Source organism: Ptychodera flava, chromosome 14 (genome assembly GCF_041260155.1).
Source record: "Ptychodera flava strain L36383 chromosome 14, AS_Pfla_20210202, whole genome shotgun sequence".
Taxonomy (NCBI): domain Eukaryota; kingdom Metazoa; phylum Hemichordata; class Enteropneusta; family Ptychoderidae; genus Ptychodera; species Ptychodera flava.
This window is the reverse complement of record NC_091941.1, coordinates 14,562,377-14,571,405: the sequence shown is the minus strand read 5'-3', so window position 1 is coordinate 14,571,405 and position 9,029 is coordinate 14,562,377. Positions and strand designations below refer to the sequence as shown.

Below are 9,029 nucleotides of genomic sequence, written 5' to 3'. Positions count from 1 at the left end.
ATATCTGTCCCTGAGGCATGTTCTACCTACCCGAATAAAATACAATTAACATGTTTTGACTGAATTCAGATGGTTAATCTATCTCATTAAATTGTTGTAGTTTTTAAGATTCTCAGCACAAGGTTATAGTACCATCTTTCTGCAACTGGCCACAGTATCTCAATTTTCTATGTAAACTTCAAGAAAGCAAACACATATCATGTTGCCCAAATTAATTGCTATTACTGATAGCTAGCATCTATGGATGCCTTTGTGTGTAAACACTAGAAAACTTTTGCAATGTATCGGGTGTCACAGACACCATTTGAAAAATAACAGTGGATCGAAAAAGCCAAAATTTTATTTACATTAATTATTTTTCCTTCTAAAAGTGTATCAACATAAAAAAACTTAATGTCAATTTAAGCATTGGTATCCTTCTTGACGTGAGAAGATTTCTTTATCTATATTGTTCAATTTGCTTTGATAGTCTATTCCCACTTCGGAATGGCCAGAAGAGGATGGGTTTCCCATGAGAAAATCATAATCCATCCAGAAGTTTGCCAGGGAACAAAATCTTCCTTTAGAGTCGGTCTGCAAAGTAATACAAACAAAAAGCCCAAGGGATGTTAGAAGAGACAGATATTGTCATACTCACAGTTCAATGGTGAGGATAAAACCAAGCACAGTCCCTCAACTCAAGGAGGGACTGTGAACTAAGCAATCATTCTGGGTGACTGTGTCACAGTAACATTATTGCAATACACACAAATACACACAGTGTAAAAAAGGAAAGGGTACCAGGGGCCTTTTCTAATAAAGTACAATGCGGAAATGTGATGGTTGTCTGAGGTACCGTATGTACAGGCATACTGTACAGAGTACAGTAAAGGGATTGATGACCTCAGTTAATGTGATTTAACTCTCGTCAAATTTTGTGATGTAGCACGCTTTGCAAATATGTAGTTTACTAAAGCAACTAAACTCCTCATGCAACATCACTACATAGCATGCCTACAAGCAACACTCACTTTTCTGTGCACGAATTGACAGTGAGAAACCCGGTCAATCTGATTAGCTGTTTACGCCTACCATCACACACACATACAGTGGTTCTTACCCCTGCATCACCAATTACATACCTGGAGCAGATTTTCCATAACTATTGCATCTTCTCCTGGTAGGTAGCTATCGGCAAGGGGCAGTGATTTTAAGTTTGCAGCACCTGGGCATAAATGGGCAAGAATCCTTATGAAAATGCATCAAGGCAAACATAGTCAAAACAGAAAAGTTATGATCCTCCCAGCCAAAGGATGTCACTTCAATATTGAACGTGAAAATTATATTATAGCAGCAGGCAAATCAAGTTCTGTAGTTCACTAGTCCAACACACCATTCATTATTATGAAAGTGCATTCGGTTCATGAAAGTTCATCGGACAAAGTAAATGGGTCCATGTAAAATATACAGCAGTCCCAGATGTCAGAGCAGTGGATAAGCTCATTCTGAGAAAGCCTGTACAAACTGTAGGATAATAGTGCTGCACACACAACTTCATGTCAAAGAATACTATTTGAAATATACCTGGAAAGTCTGCAAAAGTCTGGCCTTCAGATTTCAGCCGTCTGGCCTCTCTGAGTGTCAACAGAAGTCATGAAGCTTTGATGACATATGAAGCATGTACTCGGGCTGTGCATATACTCGCAGCAGTCTGATGTCTTTGGTCTGGCAGCATGTGGCCATGAAGTCACACCAAGGAAGATTACAGATGAGCATTTGACCCTGCATCTGGTGGGCAATATATTGAGAAAAAGATTACGATAGAAGCAATGATGTATTCCAAGTCTACTGTCATTAGGTGATATTCTGATATTGGTTTGTATTGACATAAGAAGTTTAGTTTCTATACTGTCCATATCATTTCTCATCACTGGCTATGATCCCATTTTAAATTAAGATGTAAAGTAATTGGAGCTGCATCCTCGCTCAATAATAAGTTATATATTACATTACATTATATTATATTATATTACATTATATTATATTATATTATATTATATTATATTATATTATATTATATTATATTATTATAAAAATGAATATCAAGTTTACTCAACAAGATTTGACAATGGCATCCAAAGCACTCATTATATGACTTTTACACATTGTTGCAAAAGGTAACATTGTAATGTTCAGCATCGCCAATCTCAAGGCATATGACAATAGGCTCAAGACTCTGCAACCTACCTGTATTTATTCAAATCAAAATTGCACAAATGCAGGGTACATTATGTGAATTTTCAATGTAAACATGACCACCGTACAATTTCCAATGTCAAGATGACCATGGTGATGATACTCCTCCAAAAATACATTGACCAATAATCAGTTCTATATATTATCAACTTCAAGCCAATTCCACAGCAGAATAGAAGTTTTAAAAATCACAGGCTCATACCTGGGCCATATAATTTCTTGGGATTCCATTGTGTGTGTGTTTCTTTGTCAAATCATACATTCTGTGCACAGGTGCTTTATATTCAACAAGGCCAACTGGTTCTGATAAAGTTTTGTTCAGTACCTATGAACACAAAAAGGAATACAAATTTCAATGTCAAAGCATCACTTTGTGCCATTCTTCAATGCAGTTTTGTACATACAAAGAGCAAAAGTATTTGCTTTGTGTTAGAAATTAATTGAGTTTGAGTTAAGTTTCTCAGACTGTTTGACAACGGTCACAGATTACATATTCTTTATATGATAAACTTTCATTTGAAAAATGCAAGCAAAATTCTGTTTTTGGATGCCAAAGTTCATAAGTCAACTTATTCATTAGATAAATTGACTTTAGCTACCACAATTGTATAAACAGAAGTGTATTTAACATGAGTATAGATATCCTATAAAGCAAGTTTCTTGATTTCTGGAGCTGGTCTGACATATAATATGGTCTAGCCACTAGTCTTGTACCTTTGCATCTGGTGAAGCTCCAACAAGCCCTGACAAGTTGGAACTGTCACTCGGCAGCCAAAATCCTGATTCCTGGGTCGTGTTTCCTGTCAGTAACTGGTATGCTTCATTTAGGATAGGTTCCATTTCATTGCCATGTTTTGTGTAATGATTGTCATAACCAGTTCCACTCTGCAGAAGAATGAAGAAAGCACTGTTATGTTATTGACTCTCTTATTTTCCTGTCTTTTAGATGCATCTATCTACAAATTTCATGACTGCCACTCAAAAGCAAGATCCAAGAAAGACCTACAAATGATGAAGTTTTTCCGTATAAACTTGATCATGCATCACATGTAGTTCACACCGTAGGCACTGATCAATTCTTTGCTATTTCTTGAAGGTAAACTCAAAAGATTTCCAACGAAATTTCTGATCAATTTTTAAATCAACTTTGGCTGTCTGTTTATTGATTTTGACTTTAAAATAAGAAATTTTATGGACAACAACAAGTATTGGTGGGTGTAGTAGGTGTTATAAAGAAGCACAGCACACTACTTCTGTACTCTAGGAAGGTTGAAGACAACCAAAGAAAATGAGGCAACAGGTCTCTTGTTTTGAGTGTGAGTCCCACGTATGTCCTTGTAAAATTTAAAAGTGCCACAAGAAGATATCCACTATTGGATAACAGGAGGTCAAAGGCTGTCAGTCTTCAAGTACATGTCAGCTCAACAGAATAACTGCCTTAAAACTGTTGTTGTGATCAGGATTAATAAATCATTGTATTTTTTCACACGGCGTTGGCTTAGGTGCCTGGGAAAAATGTGCACTATTCCTGGTATGATTGCTATAATTGGTTTGTATACCAGGGGTATATCCAGTAACTATATATATATATATATATTATATATATATTATATATATATATATATATATATATATATATATATATATATATATTATATATATATATATATATATATATACAGTGTTCTCCCTGAATAAGGTAACAGGGGCGTGGCGCCCTCTTGTAAATTCCGAGCGCCCCCTTGCCAGAAATGAAAAAGATTTATTTTTTTGAAAAATAAAACAATAAAATGTACGGGGAAAAAAAAGTTGACAGTGATTTACAAGCAAAATGCGAGCGTGAGCGTCGATCCTGCAGACTGCAAACGTAATTCTCATCGATCTTGCAAATCTCGCGAGTTTGTGATGTCATCCGAGATCATAAGCCCATGTGCAACTCATCGAAGGCAGCCATATATTGCATGGCTCTCAGTCCGTAACGTTACGTTAGCCACGGTCCCTCCATAGGGACCGTGCATTAGGTAACCGACTTAGCTGAGTAAACATGGCAAGGAGCTTGAGGGTAACCAAGGACAGCAGAGTACACTGAAGTTTTTATAGGAGGTTAGAATTTCGTTTGTGTATTCCTTCCAAAAGCAAAACAACCTAATTTTAGGCTCGGTCGGACTTGTATCAGGATGAGAACACGTGAGTGTTATGGTGATAATTTTGCCATCGATGAATAAATGTATGTCTCTAGACTCGCTATGTTTTCGTTTGTAATAAAGTTATGGAACACTGTTTCAGATCTCTTTTCCTTTGAGTTTTTTGTACGAAAAAAATCTGAAAAAATGCTCCCCAAACCTGAGTGTTATGGTGATAATTTTGACATCGATGAATAAATGTATGTCTCTCGCTACGTTTTCGTTTTCAAAAAATGATATCTTCATAATTGAAATCAGTGAACTGTAATAAAAGTTATGGTACACTGTCTCAGATCTCCTTTCCTTTGAGTTTTTTATACGAAAAAAATCTGAAAAAATACTCCCAAGTGCCACCAAATGACACCATTTTAATCGCTGTTTTTCAAAAGCTCCAACGGCAGGAGGGGGGACACCCCCCTCCTGACCTCCCCCGCGACCGCTGACGCGGTCGCTTGTGGTGCTTCGCACCACGTCTTCGCCCTCTTCTAAAAAATCCTGGGGAGAACACTGTATATATATATATATATATATATATATATATATATATATATATAATATATATATATATATATATATATATATTATTATATAGACTATAATATATTATATATATATATATATATATATATATATATATATATATATATATATATATATATATATATATATATATATATATATATATATATATATATATAAGCATCTATAATAGATTATACCTGTTGATAATACCAGAGCTATGAACCAGTAAATGTTACCGGGGTTCCCCTTGGTATATCAATGCAGTCAGATTTAGGGACAACAGAAATGTCACCTTGGTTCCCAAATCATTTACCAACATTCAAGAGCCTTAGCAAAAACACTGAGAACAATCTCAATATTTACACAGTACTAATGAAATCTGTGCAGACTAAACTAGTTATTGAATTTTAAACATAAGATACTTAATTTCAGTATTGATCACGTATTTTTTACCTCAGAGGATGTGCAGTCAGACAATAGTGACAGGAAAAAGTCATAGGGTTTTCCTCTGCCAACACCCAAAGCCTCACCAAACTTAGATGCCGTGAGTTGTACACACTGCCGCAATTCAAACCATTCTTCTGTACGCTGTCTTACTTGTATTTCAGACATTAGTGCAAGATATGAATAAGGTCATCTTTATCTACATCTCTTGACTGCAGAACTTGTCTTGCAAAACTGTGGAGTTGTCACAAAATCTGATTAGAAATCAATTCATAATCACATTGTATGTATGTATGTATGTATGCATGCATGTATGCATGCATGTATGTATGTAAGTGTATGTATGTATGTATGTATATGTATGTATGTATGTATGTATGTATGTATGTATGTATGTATGTATGTATATAGGTTCTATGTCTGCCTACAGATAAAGAAAATTAAAATTCATATAGAAAGAAAGGATTGAATGTCCAGTAAAATGCAATGCCCCTGGTTGTTGCAGGTTGGTAGTATCATAAGTTGTAAATGGAAACAAACTAAAGCAAAAAGCAATGAACAGGATATTCATGATTATATTACTGATTACAACCATACACTTTTTCCAACAGTCAATCACTGAGCATACACTGTCGTACCACTATAAGCCAGCTACAATCACAAATAGATTATTTTTTCTCTACGTACTGTACAGTAGGGCTTCCTATATTATGTTTGGTGCTCTATAACTTGGACAAGTATTGGCTTGATCAAGGTAGAATGTGCCTCAGGGACATATTTGGACTGCCAAATTTTATCCAACACCCTTCTGATCTATCACTTGCGGGGGCTCACTTGAAAGCTTTTGGAGCTAGAAAAGTTTGTTTTTGTCACTCTTGCATACTTTAGTTTCGAAAGCGTAATCTAAAATTGCAGACAAATGTTTATTTTTGCATAATGATGTGAGAGCAATGACATCAATTCTGAACGGCCCTATTCTACGATCCATAATACCATACTACTATTCCAACCGTTGTGTAGCTGTTTGGAAATGCTACTCCCCTGTAAACAAGATCAAGGGAGTGGTATGCAACATGTTGAAGCACAGAGAACTTTGTGATCTGGTTGTTTTTATTTGTTGTTGTTGATGTTGCCATTTCAAATACATATATTCTAAAGAAATGCTATAATAATTTGGCTTTCATTGCTTCCAGCACTATCTGAGGTATTGAGTATCAGACTGAATGTTACATTTCTTCATTGTGTAGTGAATTAAGGAAGAAATATATGTTGTATATTACAGTAACTCAATTCTAGTACCAAGAAGGTAGGAAGGTCCCTTCTTAAATGTACCTGCTTGACTGTACCATGGAGGCGCTATACCGTATATACGCACTATTAAACTGTTGTACATCCTTGCATGACGTATGTGCCATGGAAGCCAAATTATCATGGGTGTTCCCGAATGTATTTGCATAAAACGACAACAATTGCGATAAAAAGGTAGAATTCTTCAATTTCATTTGCAAATTGCAGCATTGACATAAACATATACAACAACCAGATCATTTACAGCTCTGCTGTCAACATTCAACAAGAACAACACTACACCGCCAGCCCGGACGGGTCCTACTAATTACTGCCCGTCACTGCCCGTCACTGCCCGTCACTGCCCGTCAGGAAATTAGCCTTCCAATTACTGTAATCAGTCGATATTTCAATACCAAAGACCACTACTCTTTGTAAAAACGAACGAAATAATATTCCAAGATCCGAAAAATGTTGATTTTCGAACGAGTAGCAACGCTAATCGTGTGATCGTACATGCATCACCAAGGCATTGGCCATACATACTGCCCGTCGACGTCCGACCATTGCCCGTCACTGCCGTCGGGAAATTTACCTTTCAACGACTGTAATCAGTTGATATCTCAATACCAAGACCACTACTCTTTGTAAAAACGAACGAAATAATATTCCAAGATCCAGAAAATGTTGATTTGCGAACGAGTGGCAACGCTGATCGTAATCGATGTCCGAACACTGCCTATCACCACTGCCCGTTGAGTAGAGAACTTTAATAGCGCTCCAATACATAGGCGCTTGGCACATTGCTGGGATAATAATCGTATTTAATATGTAGAATGTCTATATACGACTTGATTATTCAATAAAGAATCACCGTACGTGATATTAGTGTAGGCCTGTAGGCCTACATGTTGACTGGCATTATACCTATGGCTGCCTGGCTCTGGCCCGGCGAACGCACTGCATAATCATCAATGTGTAGAATGTCTACATGACTTGATTATTTAAAAGAATAACGGTACGTGATATTTACTGTACATGTCGGCTAGCTTAACCGAGCAGCTGTAGAGCTCTGCAGGGCTTGGACCCGGCTTGGGCCCGTTGTCCACTGCTGCACAGACAGGAACTCAAGGTGAGAAAGCTTTTCACCACCCGATTTCATAAATCAGCGAAATTCACGAACTCTGAGCGTTTCCGGTGATAAAAACTGGTCAACGGTCAGATGGTTGCATTTTGAATCAGCTGCATGCAATGTACGCGTCCAATGAGAGAAGAGCAATTAAAAAACAATACGTCATCTGCCAAGGGTTGTATGCAGACGCGTACATTGCATGCAGCTGATTCAAAATGGCCGGCGCTGGGTTGGTGTGCCCAGCCGATTTCAGGACGATTTCACGCCAGTAGCATAGGGTAAGGTATGATTTTAGGCAAAAGAGGCCAGTCGATCGATAGTTTATGCAACCATCTGACCGTTGACCAGTTTTTTATCACCGGAAACGCTCAGAGTTCGTGAATTTCGCTGATTTATGAAATTGGGTGGTGAAAAGCTTTCTCACCTTGAGTTCCTGTCTGTGCAGCAGTGGACAACGGGCCCAAGCCGGGTCCAAGCCCTGCATAGCTCTACAGCTGCTCGGTTAAGCTAGCCGATATGTACAGTAATATCACGTACCGTTATTCTTTATTAAATAATTATCAAGTCATGTAGACATTCTACACATTGATGATTATGCAGTGCGTTCGCCGGGCCAGAGCCAGGCAGCCATAGATATAATGCCAGTCAACATGTAGGCCTATAGGCCTACACTAATATCACGTACGGTGATTCTTTTATTGGATAATCAAGTCGTATATAGACATTCTACATATTAAATACGATTATTATCCCAGCAATGTGCCAAGCGCCTGTGCTCCAATATTCACGTTAGTTCTGAGATAGGACTCGGGCATTCGGAGTAAAACGACTCTTATTTTGTAGCTTTCTATTATATAAGTGGTCTTTGGTATTGATATATCGACAGATTACAGTAATTGGAAGGTTAATTTCCTGACGGGCAGTGACGGGCAGTAAGTAGGACCGGCCCGGGACCGCCAGCTACGCCATAGAAACTTTATACACTGGAAGAGCCTGTTCGCAGCATTTAAATGAATATTGCAGAGAGCGAATTTTGCATCAAATGTTTGAAAATGTTTCATTACAACATCACAAATATTAAAACTACCTTGCATGCTCTTCCTCTGTTGCATTTTGTGAGCTCTGTGTGCAGAATCTCATATTACCCGCCCAAGGTGAATCAGGTGATATAGATGGCAGGTTAAAGGTAAGTCATGCAGCCTCAGCCCAAAATATCAAATTTCTTC

General features: G+C 37.5%; 2 protein-coding genes across 2 annotated transcripts in view; one reads left to right on the top strand and one right to left on the bottom strand.

The window, feature by feature from the left end:
• The window catches only part of LOC139149487 (cytidine and dCMP deaminase domain-containing protein 1-like), a 696,744-nt gene that overhangs the window by 150,640 nt on the left and 537,075 nt on the right, over positions 1 to 9,029 (top strand). The gene's annotated exons all lie outside the window — the stretch shown is intronic.
• On the bottom strand, positions 65 to 9,010 carry LOC139149474 (uncharacterized). Its single transcript, XM_070721248.1, has 7 exons — positions 8,891 to 9,010; positions 5,394 to 5,618; positions 2,950 to 3,120; positions 2,438 to 2,560; positions 1,564 to 1,767; positions 1,122 to 1,204; positions 65 to 573 (listed from the first exon to the last, which is right to left on the bottom strand). The coding sequence occupies exons 2-5, from the start codon at positions 5,550 to 5,552 to the stop codon at positions 1,621 to 1,623; spliced, it is 600 nt and encodes a 199-aa protein (XP_070577349.1). The 5' UTR covers positions 5,553 to 5,618; positions 8,891 to 9,010; the 3' UTR covers positions 65 to 573; positions 1,122 to 1,204; positions 1,564 to 1,620.

Bases quoted from the DNA above. Each gene is read 5' to 3' on its own strand.
- LOC139149474 (XM_070721248.1), bottom strand. From the start codon at position 5,552: ATGTCTGAAATACAAGTAAGACAGCGTACAGAAGAATGGTTTGAATTG. The intron at 2,561-2,949 runs GTACAAGACTAG...TTGTGTTCATAG, and splicing joins GAGCTTCACCAGATGCAAAG to GTACTGAACAAAACTTTATC. The intron at 1,768-2,437 runs GTATGAGCCTGT...ATTGCCCACCAG, and splicing joins CAAGAAATTATATGGCCCAG to ATGCAGGGTCAAATGCTCAT.